Source organism: Pseudovirgaria hyperparasitica, assembly GCF_010093815.1.
Source record: "Pseudovirgaria hyperparasitica strain CBS 121739 unplaced genomic scaffold EJ05scaffold_2, whole genome shotgun sequence".
Taxonomy (NCBI): Eukaryota; Fungi; Ascomycota; class Dothideomycetes; order Acrospermales; family Acrospermaceae; genus Pseudovirgaria; species Pseudovirgaria hyperparasitica.
In genome coordinates, this window is record NW_022985550.1 from 206,488 (window position 1) to 220,783 (window position 14,296).

Below are 14,296 nucleotides of genomic sequence, written 5' to 3' on the forward strand. Positions count from 1 at the left end.
GTGAGGGAATAGAAGGCGTCGCTGAGAAAGCTTACAGTGTTCGACAGCCTCCGATGGAAGACAGCGCGCGCCGGGAGCTATAAGATTGGACTCTTACTGTTACGCCGTCAGCAGGAAAAGCCAACGTTACATGTTCAACAGCCAGGATCCATCATCATTCTTGCGGATCACGGCCTTTGTAGAACGTAGACCGCGAGGACCGTCGTGGCCGAACCTGTGTGTGTTGACGAACTGGAATCTGGACAGTTGAGGAGAGGATTTCCATGGACGAACAGCGAGTGACAGAGTGTGATAGTGTGATGGTGCGATAGGAAGGCCTGATACCAGACGTCTCGGCTGTATCTTTGCCTGTATACGAATAGGTTTCTTGGTCGTTTCAGGCACTTGCGTGGTGTAGAAGATGTACAGTAATACTGTAGGTGAGAATGAATTGCCCACGGGGGGGAGATGGTCGCATTGCCTCCACCCTCTCTACCCTCCACCCTCCACCAAAATCCCCCCCGAATGGCCAGTCCAAGCAGCCCAAACAGCGCAGCAGGAGGGCATCTTAGCTGATGTGTGTCCCGATGAATATCCTCCCGCGCAGTAAGAATCAAAAAAATCCGCTGCGCCTCCTCCTCGCCTTCTTCTTTTCCCCATCTCCACCGCGCTCTCCTGATCTGATCCTCACACCTCGACATCGTCGTCGCTTCGTGCTCTCTCCTCGTCCTTTCGCTATCCACGCCTACACCACTGGGCACACATTCGCTTTCTACATTCTCACTTTTTGTCGTCCACGCTCTAGTTCCACCTTAATATAATAATCTCGTCGCTCGCTCGTCCGCCGTGTTTGTAACAGACCCTCCAAACTACCACCACCTTCGCTAGAATAGCACCTACACTTCATCCGCACCGCCCCCAGCTCGCCAAATCCGTCTCTCTTGCGACGATATCGCTGCAATATTCCCATCTTTGTACGCGCGCTTGCCCTTGATAGTACACACTCGGTCCAAGCCATTTCTGGGAGACACGCTCGTGCACTGAGCAACTGTACGACCGACGTGCATGGACAATCACCACTCCGGTATCAAGCCGAGCCCTGTCCGACACTCGCCTGCCGATTCTCTCAACTCCCTCCGAGCATTTACAGGTCCTCCGTTGAGACCTGCACAGCAATCGTCTGCGATGATGCAGAGTATGCACAATCGTACCGGGTCTCACCCCGTTGCGGATGTCAAACCGCGTCTTACCAAAGAGCAGCATGACATACTGGAATCTCATTTCCGCACTCAACACAAGCCAACCACAAACGTAAAAAAGAATTTTGCGGAAAACTTGGGAGTACCATTGGACAAGATCAACGTACGGATGTGAAAACCTGCCCAAGACGAAAGCTAATGTTTGCAGAACTGGTTTCAAAACCGCCGTGCTAAAGTGAAACAAGATGCGAAAAAGTTGCAGAATCAGCAGATGATGTACCAAGCAAATCTCCAGAGCTATGGCATACAGCAACATCAGCAACAACCTCCGCAGCTTCAACACCAGCAGCCGCAGCACCAGCATCACATGTCGGCACCTAACGCCTCTTCATACTATTCTACCAATTCTAGCGTAAGCCCTGCGACGCATCCATCCGACAACGGGCAACCAAGCCTAGATGGACTTAATGCACAGTTCAATCTTCAGTCAGACTACGGCGCAGCGGGTCTGACGTCCATATCTGAATCATCACAAAATCGATCCTCGTCTTACAACGCAGTCATCCAGTCCCTGATCAATGCAGGTTATCCTATGGACATGACGCAGCAACAGAATCAATTTGACTTTGATAACGGCACGAATAGTAGTTTTGGCTCAAATGTTTCTGGCAACGGTCAATTCCTTTCTTCATTGGCCATACCGTCTAGTGGCTTTGGGAACTCCCTTGATTTCTCTGCCTTCACGCCGGGGTCTACAGCAATGCAAGCTGGGGATAGTCTCGGATCCGCATCTACGCAGTTCACCCCAGCCACTCAGTCTTCTCTAGGTGTTCACCCTTCTGGGTCGGTTACCTCCCTCCAGTTTTTCGACGATAACTCAGATGGTGGTGAAGCATTCGATCCAAACTTTAACGCCTTTCCGCATGGGATGCCTCATCGTCATGCTGCTTCTACATCCCAAATATCTCTGCCTTTTAATGGATCTCACTTCAATAACCCTGGATTATATCAGCAGAACAACAATTCTAGCCAAGTGATCATATCAACTCCGGACCAGTACGATCCAATGGGGGCATTTGGTGACCTGGAGCCCCCAAACCCCCCATTTGCATTCGAAGGATTCTCTCGTCGCAGTTCCTCGACGTCAAATCTTGCGGAGTCTATGCAAACTGTGGGTATTGATTCGCGCTCGCCTAGCGAAAGTGGTAGCTTCAAACAAGCAATGCCACCGGCTAGCATCGCAGCACGTAGACAACGTCGCCCTGCACCTCTGGGCGCATCTGCAACTAGGAGCGCATCTTACACTCCAGGAATGCCAGGTTCGCCTAGCAACGCGTCCCAAACAAGTCTCAATGCAGAACAAAATCTCCGTCGCATCCGATCATCACAAGGCATGAATGCCGGGCGTGTCCAGAAAAACTCCACAGGATCGGCGCAACACTCACCAATCACATTTGCCTTCAATGCAGCAATAAATTCGCCCAAATTTGCGCGCGAGCTTGCCAGTGCCGTGAGCACGCCTGGAGGCAACGGAAATTTTGCTCCACCGACACCACAGACACCCAACGAGGGTGCGAGGTTCCCGTCATGGCAAACAAGCGGAGAGATCAAACCTCAACCCTCGTTTGCCGACACGAGTAGTCCTCCTGATAGTTTGGGTATCAATTTCTCTGCCGAGTCATCATCCGAACCATATCCACGCCAGTCGGATGTGAAAGGCGCATCGCCGAGTGTACCTACAGAAGAAGCACAGCAAAACCAACGCAGCCTTCCAAACGTTTCCTCAAACCGCGATACACCACCGCAATCAGCTCCTCCCACTCAGCAAAGCTTTTCACAAGGCGTTTTCGTCTCGCAGACACAGACTACGAATGACTTCCTGGCTCCGGATGATTTCTCTTTGCACAACATGCGTCGACCATCTCTTCCCGAAAGTGTGTCGCATAACCCTCATTTGGGCAACCCGATGCAGCACTTCGGATTGACCAATTTCAATTCTGGCGGTCCTCAATCGATGGGCTATCCTGTGCAATACGGCAATGTTAGTACATTCAATATGCCTATGTACTCGATGGATTCTGCGCCATCGATGACATCCGCCCCAGCTCCAACACAAACCTCCCCAGACTCTTCCGATTTCCTGGTTGTCCACGAATACGCACCACCGAACTCCTCCGGGAAGTCAAACGAATCTCGACGAATGCAGGAGCAGCCAAAGCAATTCGTTTTTGCAAACGCAGGACCTAATGACTTCCAAGGCCCCTCGTGATCATCTGGTATGTCGGAAGAGCTCTAGGTGCGATACGGCAAGGACAAGGACAAGGCCATGTACCTTTTTCCGATTATTCACGCATTGCCTTAGATGTTGCAAATTGGCCACTCCGGAGCCAGAAAAACAGGCGCCAGGTGGCAGACCCGTCATTCTACGGTCCGTTCATTTTATGTCATGATGGCTTAAGCGTCGGCGTTCTGCATACACAAATCAGCAATCATGGTTGACAGACCTATGAACTCAATTCCGCGGATATATTCTTTGTACTTGGGGTCCTTCGAATGGCCGACACGTATCATAATGTTAATCTACTCCGCGACAACTCTTTCTTTAGGAACAGAGGATGCCCGGAAATTCGCATGCGCGAATCCTTTTCTTTTGGGGGGACCGTTATAGTGCAATTTGGCACTACATGGATTGTCTATCATATGTTCTTGGACCTGAGCAGTTATTCTTTTCATGGCTTGAACGACTCTTCTTGATGTGTGCGATGGGATGGTCTGAGATTTGCATGAATTGGGTAGCGTAATGTTCAGCGTAGCGATCTGGGTTGATTTGACGAATACTGATGGCCTGGTGTGAAGGGAATGTTGGAGGAACAATATAGGATTTCAAAGTCCATGGATTGGCGTTGTCTGATATCGAGTGTTTTGTCTGAGTAATGAGTTACCGGAGATTGAGGTTCCAAAATAGCGCTGTCCAGGAAGGGAAGCTGTCAAGAGGAAGATCTGAATACGCATATTATGAAAATCCATTTTGAAGCAAAACCTAGCCAGATGTTGAGGGGGCGCACTGCAACACTCTTATAATACCAACTCCGCAGACGTTACGCGTCTAGTCCTAAAATCCCGCTATCAATAAATTCTCCTAGCCAGATGCAATAAAGCCTAGCCAATAACGCAATGCAACCTACTACAGTGCTGGTCGCAAAACCAAAATCAATACTTCTTAATGCGTCTGTCAGGAGCTCAGGACCGCCACTCAAACATCCGCTTGATTCGAGACACTTTCACTAGATCAGAGCACGAGTAAGGATTGCCTTGGTCTCTCTAGCCGTAAGGTTGGTTGGGGAGTGTAATAATGAGTGGGGGAAAGGGTTAATTAGAATTTAGCGGCATTCCTCCCTCGTTCCTCTGGCGAGTTTGGCTTTGGGCTGGGCTGGGCTTGCTGGCCCACGCGAAGAATGGCGGGCAGGCTTGCGATGCAGCTGCCCCCAGCGGCCTTTGGGGGGATCGATCATCCCTAACGGGTAACACAGGATCGGCAAAACGGACGGAACAGACGGTTTGGTGTTGGCGGGGAGTGGGGCTAGGTACGGATGAGGATGTATCGATTTGGCCATCCAATATATTGACCGTGAGTGGGCGGGCGGGCTTGAGTGACGTGTCCAGGAGGGGTAATAGTAATAAGTAGTAAGTACAAGTAGAGACCTGAGCGAGGAGATATGAGGATCCACAGTTCGAACACATACTGTTGTTGTTTAGAGTTGCAAAGTTTTGACTTTATGAGGCATCTAATAGCTTGTTGTCCTGTTAGAGTATTATGATGTGGACATCTTAATTATGATGATGGACATGGCTGCCCAGATCGGATTGGATATTTTACTGCATTCAACACTTTGATCGAATACGAGAGTCAATTGCACGATCGCTCTGCTTTTTACTACGGTGGGATTGCGATATCATAAGCCTTTGAACTTCTCGGCAAGGAGAAGCCACGCAGGAGGTCTCGACTTGCGAGATACGAGGTCCACGAAGCGCCTTGTTTGATCCTTATTAACAATGCTCGGAATGCAAAAATACAGAGCGCAGTGCCCGTTAGCATAACACTCCTATTAATTACTGTCAGCGTCCTCCCGAAACAATATTCTCAATAGGCCTCAAGATACTACCAGAGTCGGATGCGTACATGGATCCATATACAACTCATCGACCCACTACAGAAATCTCCTCTTATCCGCTGGCTTTCGCCTCTGCAGACAGACTTTGCATGCCAAGAAGCGATCGCGTGTCGTCTCCACTCAGCTTCCTCCTCATGCAGCAAGTCTAACTTAAAAAACTGTTGAGAGGCGCAAATAAATAATCAGGCCAAAAAACAAAACGATGCATCGACCGGGAATCGAACCCGGGTCGAGTCGATTCCAATGTGACTGGCAACGACTCAGTATACCACTAACCCACCAATGCAATCGATGCAGAAATGGTTGAGGTTTGATATTATAAAGAGATGATGTTACGAAGTTATCGTTCTTCACAAAATTACAATGAAATCAAGGCAAGAACATAGTGATCCTAATACAAGGCTAACCGCGTACGCACCTGTAAAGAACCTTCAGGCAGGAGATAAATGGCGTAACGCTTTCAAGGCCTCGTTCATAGCCCTGCCGGCCTCCATTAGGATTGCTTACCACATCCACAGAAGCTCTTTTAGAAATTAAGTGCAAATCCTTGAGACCATCGTCGATGCGACTGCTCGAGGCGTAGATCATTGGATAATTTCACAAAGCCAGCTAAGCCATACGCCTGAGTATAGAACTATGTAAGCCATGGAGTGCCTGCATATAGCTAAGAATCCTGCCTGGGTCCATTTACTCAAGATCTGTCATCATTCAGACAGGGAAGTATAGATGCACGAGTTGCAGAATTCTGCGTTCGCTTTGATGTTATTGGACTATGAACCTTTACAACATGCGCATGACAGCCATCAGGATCTGTTAATAGGGCACGGAAACTAAGGTGTCCGGTCCGGTCCGGGCACCATCAGCAAGCCACTTTCCTCTGGTAAATAAACCTTTCCTGATTAGGTCCATGTAAAGCTGAATTCCATTCACAAAAGCGCATCTCGAAGTCCGTCAAGTCATCAGCCTCAATCGCGTGGCATATCCCATTGGAGCGTCCTAGCACATACTCGCCTAGTCGGATGATCTGCTGACGATGGGAGGTGGGACAATTAATGCAGCACGGCGTCATCCTGCTCCGATATTCAGATTGGCGACTGTGGCTAAGCGGACATCGCACACTATTATCGTATCGATGTCAGATTCGTGATAAGGCCAAGTCAGATGGAAGAATCAGGAAGAGATATAATGGGGTACAAGAACAAGGGTATCGCTCGGAGATTGCGATAGACAGGATGACCTTTGTTTTGTAAATCCATTCGCACCTATCAATGATCAAAAGTTCACATTAGAACGTGATCCATCCAAATCCCAGAGCGTGTCTTCACGAAGTATCTCCAGCCATCAAGCGCCCTATAACAGCCTCTGACATGTCTCGTTTACGCCAATCCCAGCCGATAGCTGGAGAAAACATCGAGAGGATCACCATTCGCATGCCGGAGCTCTTCGTGTCATTCCTGAAAGATGCGCCCCTGTTGAACGCTGAATACACAGAAGTCAAGTATGAGGCGGAGGAAGCAATTACAAGGTATGCAAGACAAAGGCCTGGTGAGAGCCGTGCTAAGCCATAACAGGGAGTGCAGCTTAAGCACACGAGTTAGTAAAGCCATAATGAAATGTGACTGGGCCTACCTCGCAGCAATTGTAGCCCACAATGCGGACCGCGACCGATACCGGACCCTGTGTGACTGGGGAAACTGGGTCTTCCCTTTCGACGACCTTTTCGACGACGGCGAGTTACGCGCTGATTATGAGAGTGCAAAGACCACTATGGACCAGCTTCTTGGTCCATTTGTCGAGAACGTGTCGATGTGCGGTAGACAGGTGGCGCAGAGGCCTTCACTTCTTCGCTTCCACGATGGGCTCGTGCATCGTATACAAGGCGCGGCATCTAAAGGGGCATATGCCCGGTACCTGAAAGGCATGGTTGATTACTGCAACGGTACCCTGGAGCAAGTGCAGAAAGTACAAGACGACAATGTACCGGCAATAGAGGAGTTTCTTGCCATGAGGCGGCGGTCGGTCTGTGTTTCTGCGCTTTTCGCATTGATCGAGTATGTGCACAACCTGGATATTCCTGATTATGTGTTTGAGAACGCAGCTATCCGCGAAATCGAAGAGGCTGGGATCGATATAATTTTGATGCACAACGACTTGCTATCTTACTACAAAGAGGAGTCGGAGCGTGTGCCTCACAATTTGGTTGCCGTGGCTAGGATGAGTGGAATGACGGGCCAAGAGGCGGTCAGCTTTATTGGATCATCGATCGACAAGCGATATAGCGATCTCAGGAAAGCGGCGTCTCTTGTGCCACTTTGGGGCACGCCGGTGACGGCCGAGGTTGAGAAATACATACAGGGGATTCGAAATGTCATCAAGGCAAATCTGTACTGGAGTTTCGGATCGCACCGATACTTGAGCGAAGAACAAAAGAAGAGATGGCGGTCCAGGGGAGAGATAGAAGTGCTTGCAAATCCGCAGTATTTAGTATCACTGAGCATATAAACAAGTCTGAAAGTGAACTATTCACCAAATTAGACTACAGATATCATAATATAAAGAAGTTAACAATACTTTCCGTTCGCCAACCAGACCGATGGAGATTTTCTCTACGGCATTAAGTAGCATGTATCAGCTCCCTCGTCGAACTGCGAGAGCTCAACTCCAGATCTTCACCATTTCTACTTGATGGAGCTGAAAGTGTGTCATGACCGATGTCACACTCGCCCTGACTTTGAAACTCTACCCTTGTTACCACGGTTTTTGTGATTCCCTGATCGCAGAACGGTATATCGTCCGTTCCACGACCAATCTCGGTGGTCAGTGTGTTCACCGAGTGAGACTGGATCAGGCCTGGTTGTACATGTAATTGAGGCCCAGCACTTGGTCGGCCTCTCGTAGTCGTGCCGAGATTGGTGCTTATGAAATGAGAATTGTCATGGTCGCCGTATCGATGAGGTCCCCTTGCAAGTTTGGTAATCAGCGCTGCCATGTCCATCTCAATGTGTAGTTTGATGATATATGCTAGGGCCTGGAACTGGATAGATCTGTACAGCGTTTGTCAGTAAGCTCCAAGTCCCTTCTACTGTAGGAGTGCACACTTACATGTAATCATTTCGGAGGTTCATTACGCTAAGGATTAAGATCTGTTATGTCTCAGTGAACGGGCAATTCATCTGTGGATATTCACATACGTCCACAAAGATCGAGACTCCAATCATGAATAAGTTGAATCCAAAGAGTGGGGTATACTTGGTGAGCCCTCTCGATATCAGGTTCTGCTTCACGGAAATGATGAAGTATATGTTTAGGCCAGCATCCAGGATAAGAAAGAGGCATTTTTCCATGCGGTCCCAGATTTTGTTTGCGTAGATCCATTGAGGAGAGATTTGTAGGCGAGATGGTATCCATACGCAGAACACGGAGATATTAATGACCAGAATAATACCTGCAGTGAACCACTTCAGTCTTTGCGCTATCTTTTGATCTGCAATGACAATAGCAAGTCGATTTATGATGATCTGCAGGATGATGTGGATCTTCAGATTGTCAGATGTAACATAGTGTGATACTGAGAGCATGACACACCTGAATGCTCCATATAGTGACTGGATCATATGTCAGGGTCGCAGCCAATGGAAAAGGGATAGGACTACAAACCAATGAAGAGATAGTATTCCAAGCTGTTTATCATCAGTGTGGGATTCAGAGATACGATCGGGATATAATTGCCTAGGCTGTAGAGTTCCGTCTACAAACAGCCAACATAGAATGCCCATTGTCATCGAAGCGATCCACTCAGTCCAGATCATCACCACGTAACCTGTTATTCGACGAGATCTTCGCCATTTCTTGAGAGTCTGACGTGCCGCTTTGACTCCAGCGAGCCAGCCAAGCCCAAGCTGGATACCCCATGTCAGCGTGACTACCTTGTGCTCGAAAGCTGATATGTCGTCCTTGATATACCATGGAGGTATCAGGGTGCCTGGCATACTTGAGTCGTTATCTGAGACGACTGGTAGACTTTCAGGAAGAAGGATGCATATATCAGTAAGATGGGAAGTCGTTCGAAGGTGCTTAACTCCAGAAATTCGGGGAAGATCCGAGTACTATGGGTACTTGCGCGGCCCACAACGATAATCGCTCATCGCCATCAATTTGCCATATAGTGTTAAGAACCATCTCTAATTCGCGTTGCGCGTGCCATGGCCGAACGAAATTTTCAAGGGGGCCCATCACCAGCAGGGATTCTGTTCTGGAGAGGCATACATACATGATTTCTGTGCCCTGAGTTGGGCTTCGTAGAGCACTGTTATGTTGTTTCGTGATGATGTTTATACCCTATAAACGTAGGACAAGCCTCGAGGCCGAAACTTGCTGAGCTCCAGTTTGGGCATATGCAGGGGGATCCTTGACAAAAGAGATTTCCAGTCCTTTTCATGATACGTACGGCTGAATTCGGATCGTCGGTAGTGGCAAGTACCCGGGACTAGCTGGGATGTTTGCTCTGGGATGTTTCTATCATGCCATGTCGAGCCATCCACGAGAACATGAAACACGACGATCTAACTCTGTTCGGGTACTGGCAGGGCCAAGACCCGGATACCATATCTTAAAAAGGAGTCGTTGCAAGTGTTTGGACTAAGACGGTATATGCCGAAGTATGAATGTCTACAAGCCGGTATCTCGAGTCTGAAAGGCAGTCGCACTGAATTCTCGTGTGACCAAGAATTCAAAATAAAGTCTCGCAGACACGCGACCGCCATAAAGGCTGTCATCAAGCCTCAGTCTTCCTAGCTCTTAGACTTATGCATAGACAATACCCCTCAAGAAGCCACGAGCTCAATGTTCCGTTGCTCGCTTGCTGGTGTGGCGAAAGAGGAGAAGTCATCGATCTCAAAGGTCATCTACGTTTCGAGTTTGTCGAGTCAGCAGTTGGACGAGGTACCTTAGACAACCGAGCTCGGGACACTTCTAATATAGTCACCTTGAGCTAGTATCAGACATACTGATAGACACATCACCCATCAAATATTGCCTCACCAACGTTGGTGGACGTGTTGAGGCTAGGCTTAACGCATAGTAGTGCGCAAAGTCGGGTTGCAGTTTAGAAAAATGTAGAACAGGGGCACGAACAAACAGTTGTCTTGCTCTATCACAGTCATCGAACATGTGACTGTACACGAATAAAGGTTTACATATTTGTGCCTTATGAGTCACGTTTCCTTGTTCTACAAAGCCGGTGTAGGTAGTGTTGTGGCACGCACACCAGGCAGCACCGCCTCAGGAATGTGCGGAAGCAGTTCAGCGATGCTGTAGCCTTAGCGCTGTTACTGCAATGTCCATACATATAAATACTACGAACATCTCCCAGGAACTACGATACTGATCCTCAATCTCTCGGTCACTCTTCTTCTTTCCTGAACATTAACGTTTGCACATCAGTTGCTGCGCGTGCAATTTCGAACCACAAGTTGGGATATTCGGAATCTCCACAGCAACCATGGCCGGTGTAGACGTCGATCAAACCATCTTGGTCAAGGATCTAAGTACGAAGTCGGTGGTTTTGTACCCATCGCACGCTCATGTGACTCGCGATATCAACGATGTGATGCTCAAGCAAGGTGTCAACACAATCGAGATATTCGGTCTCGCCCCGACTGTGGATGAGCATAGCATTCAAGTTGATGGCAGGGGTGCTGCAACTATCGTGGATCTTTCAGTTGAACTCGTGCCCAATCCTGATGACTTCGAAGAGTTTTATATGGTTGCCGATGACCCCTCCAACGAGAACAGTGATCCTGAGGAGTCTCCTGATAATGATAACGAGCCTGATGATGTGAAGAAATTGAAAAGTACACTGAAGGCTCTGCGAATGGAGTTGTTACATGCAAAGGAAGACGAGAACTCAGTTAATCAGAGACTTCTTGTACTCGACACATATTATCGATCGATCGATGCGAGGTATTACAAGCCAGAACAAATACCGTCTGTCATGCAAAAGTACGCAGAAGATAGAGCCGCGATTCAAAAGGACCTTCACGCTGTATCGAAAACAATTGGAGAGCTGAAACAGAAGATCAGCAAGAGCGAGAAATCGAAACCAAGCAAAAAGATCCGTAGGATCGAAGACAAGCAGAAAAAGATCAAAGAACGTCGGAAAACGAAAGGGGACGAGAAAGCTCGGTACATCGAGGCTGAGCGACTTCGCTTCTGGCCCAAGAAAGTCTACCGAATCATGCTTCAACTCGAAACCACTATTGAGACTCCGACCACCTCCCGTAAGGAGTCAGTCAGTTCGGTGACACTGTCTAGAGCTGCCATATCGCCACTCAAAGATATAGACACCACGAAGGGTTCCTCGCCCTCGACAGCGATCTCGTTGTCCCTTTCATACATCACTCAACAGGCTCAATGGGGCCCACGCTACGACATCACGATCGATTCCACCCAGAAGACCGCCACAATTGTCTACCGGACCGAGTTTATCAACCACACATCTGAAACATGGAAGGATGCTAAAGTTTCCTTCTCGAACTCGCAGACCTCATACCAAGGCGTCGACGACATACCTCCGAAGATGAACCCGTGGCATATAAAGCTTGGGCCGGAAAGTGATGACGTTGACGAGGGACTCCTCAGTCTGGAAGAGGTATTCCGGCCTCGTCGTAAAGCAAAGGCTGTGCCGCATTTCAATCGCAGGGCATTATTCGGTGAAGATGGTGATTACGTTGAGCCACAGTACGACAGCTCAGCACAGCGTCAAGCATGGCATGCCAGCTCATTCAAAACTCAAGCCTCTGAAGGACTTAGGTCAGATACTTCGATGCAGCAGCAAGCAAGAACAAGCAATAGACTTTCCGGCAACGCGGCTCTCCTGAAAGTCAATGCTATGCCCCAAGCCTCAGCCTTCGGAGCAAGCACAACATATCAGTCACCATTCGAATCCTACCATCCGTCACGCTTCCAAAACGCTTCAGACCCTCCACCTCCCGCCCACCCTTCCTCCCTCAACACCGAGATCCCTCCGTCCACAGTCGCCTTCGAAGAATCAAGTTGGGAGGACAACGGCCTGACAACAACCTACGAAATTCCCGGCACTCGCACACTCGCCCCGTCCTCGCAGACCCGACGCCTCAAGGTCGCGTCGCTCCACGTCAACTCGGTGCAGCTCTCATACATCGCTGTGCCCAAGCTTCGCGCTGCCGTCTTCCTGCGTGCCAAACTACGTAACCCGTCTACCAGTGTCACCCTGGTCAAGGGCTCCGCCGGCGTCTCACTCGACGGCTCGTTCTTAGGCCATGTAGACTTGCCGCGCATCGTGCCAGGCGCCCCGTTCAGCGTGCCTCTAGGCGTCGATCCAGGCATCAGCGTGAGCTACCCGAAGCCCGCCGTGCATCGCAGTGCGCAGGGCCTGTTTGCGCGGGAGAACGCCAAGTCATATACACGCAGCGTATGGCTCATGAATACCAAAACGCGCCCGGTCGAGCTGCTCGTGCTTGACCAGATCCCTGTCTCGGAAGACGAGAAGTTGCGCATTGAGGTCCTGCAGCCGAGCGGATTGAAGGAGGGCGAGACGGTCACGGCGGGGATGAGTGCGCGCGAGGCTGGGGCTGTGGAAGGTGCACCGACGTGGATGAAGGGCGAAAAGACTTGGGGTAATGCAACGGCGAGTTTGAAGAAGAATGGCGAAGTCAGCTGGAATGTGAAGTTGGAAAAGGGAGGGGCGTGTTTGTTGAGATTGGAGTATGCGGCACGGACGCCGGGCACAGACAAGATTGTGAATGTGGCTGGAGAGCATCATTGAAGACAGCTGTGTCGATTGAAATTCTTATTATTCCACCATTTGTGGTATATGGACTCGCCAGTGGGCGTCGGCGACATTTGGGCGAAATGCTTGTGTCTATCAGATTTGGTGCAATGGGTTCTTGAGATCTAGGAAATTGTTCGTTGGATTTGGTCAGCGAGACCATTGTTAATCAGGCAGAGGCCGAAATTCATTCCAGTGTCTCAGAATGCCCACCTCTAATTCACGTAGTCTTTTGAGAATGAATGAATCAAATGTTTACTCTATAATCTCGGACTTGAACAAGATAACCTGTCTGATCTATGACATAACTTGGCAAGCAAAAATCCGTCGATAGTGCGAATGGCGGTATGTTGTACAACGTGCTTGATTAAGACCCTCTTGTTAGCAGTAGTACTGTATTGCGTGATGTAGCATAAGCTCTACTAAGCTTTGCCAAGTGGACAAGGTAATCCACATGGATCCCGTGGGGGCCTAATCACTTCTACGGATTGGAGGCGACGCGTCTTTCCCCACAGCAATATACTATACAAGACTCTGTCTAGTCCTTTATTTACTATGTCTCACAGTGGAGGAACCCAGTATAGTAAGATGACGAGTAGCCGTGGCCGAAGACTCAGGGAACATGACGTTCTTTTCTATCAGCCCTGTCCGCCCTGCTCCTGCATGTACGACACGACCTGTCTCATAGACCATAGTGCACAGATCCTCTGGAGACCTATTTACCGGGGATGGAGGGACTGTCAAGCGATGAACTAGCAATGCAAGACATGTATGTCACGTTGCAGACTCCAGGCTTTGGCCTCGGCCATCCTGGTAGCACCCTGATGAAAGCTTCGTCCATTGCAAGTAGAATAGAGTCAATGCACGCAAGAGGCGGCCCGCCCCTGCTCTAACAAGAATCCTTCGAGGTGCAATAAGGCATGAAGATCGTTTACGCCAGACAAGCAAATGACAAGCAAATGACAAGCCAATAGTGCGGCTTGTTTCCGATAATCTATCTATCCCAACCGTCTTCCTGGACGCCAGAGTTGGTGGTTTGTCGATGCGCGATGCGGAGGTTATGTTGGTTTAACAGTACGAAAAGTGAGAATCGAGTGTGGATAGTGAATATACTTGCACTGCAGTTTGGTATGTACTTG

At 49.2% G+C, this 14,296-nt stretch overlaps 5 protein-coding genes and 1 non-coding gene across 6 annotated transcripts; 3 read left to right on the top strand and 3 right to left on the bottom strand.

Annotated features, from left to right (window-relative positions):
• Positions 1–51: 51 nt before the first annotated feature.
• Positions 52–862, bottom strand: EJ05DRAFT_176631 (uncharacterized protein). Its single transcript, XM_033739556.1, has one exon. It carries the CDS (start codon positions 678–680, stop codon positions 168–170), a length of 513 nt encoding a protein of 170 aa, XP_033604016.1. The 5' UTR covers positions 681–862; the 3' UTR covers positions 52–167.
• Positions 863–3,589, top strand: EJ05DRAFT_176632 (uncharacterized protein). Its single transcript, XM_033739557.1, has 2 exons — positions 863–1,341; positions 1,387–3,589. Exons 1-2 carry the CDS (start codon positions 1,045–1,047, stop codon positions 3,445–3,447), a joined length of 2,358 nt encoding a protein of 785 aa, XP_033604017.1. The 5' UTR covers positions 863–1,044; the 3' UTR covers positions 3,448–3,589.
• A 1,964-nt stretch (positions 3,590–5,553) lies between these two features.
• Positions 5,554–5,636, bottom strand: EJ05DRAFT_t21. Its single transcript has one exon. It is a non-coding gene; the product is annotated as a tRNA-Gly (tRNA).
• Positions 5,637–6,717: 1,081 nt separating this feature from the next.
• On the top strand, positions 6,718–7,852 carry EJ05DRAFT_496475 (terpenoid synthase; the record flags this gene model as incomplete). Its single annotated transcript, XM_033746398.1, has 2 exons — positions 6,718–6,875; positions 6,922–7,852. 2 exons carry the CDS (start codon positions 6,718–6,720, stop codon positions 7,850–7,852), a joined length of 1,089 nt encoding a protein of 362 aa, XP_033604018.1.
• A 112-nt stretch (positions 7,853–7,964) lies between these two features.
• EJ05DRAFT_496476 (uncharacterized protein) lies at positions 7,965–9,339 on the bottom strand (the record flags this gene model as incomplete). The annotated part of the gene is made up of 4 exons (XM_033746399.1): positions 7,965–8,394; positions 8,453–8,493; positions 8,542–8,935; positions 9,008–9,339. The coding sequence occupies 4 exons, from the start codon at positions 9,337–9,339 to the stop codon at positions 7,965–7,967; spliced, it is 1,197 nt and encodes a 398-aa protein (XP_033604019.1).
• Positions 9,340–10,594: 1,255 nt separating this feature from the next.
• On the top strand, positions 10,595–13,382 carry EJ05DRAFT_472550 (uncharacterized protein). Its single transcript, XM_033743207.1, has one exon. The coding sequence runs from the start codon at positions 10,851–10,853 to the stop codon at positions 13,152–13,154; it is 2,304 nt and encodes a 767-aa protein (XP_033604020.1). The 5' UTR covers positions 10,595–10,850; the 3' UTR covers positions 13,155–13,382.
• The last annotated feature ends 914 nt before the right edge of the window (positions 13,383–14,296 follow it).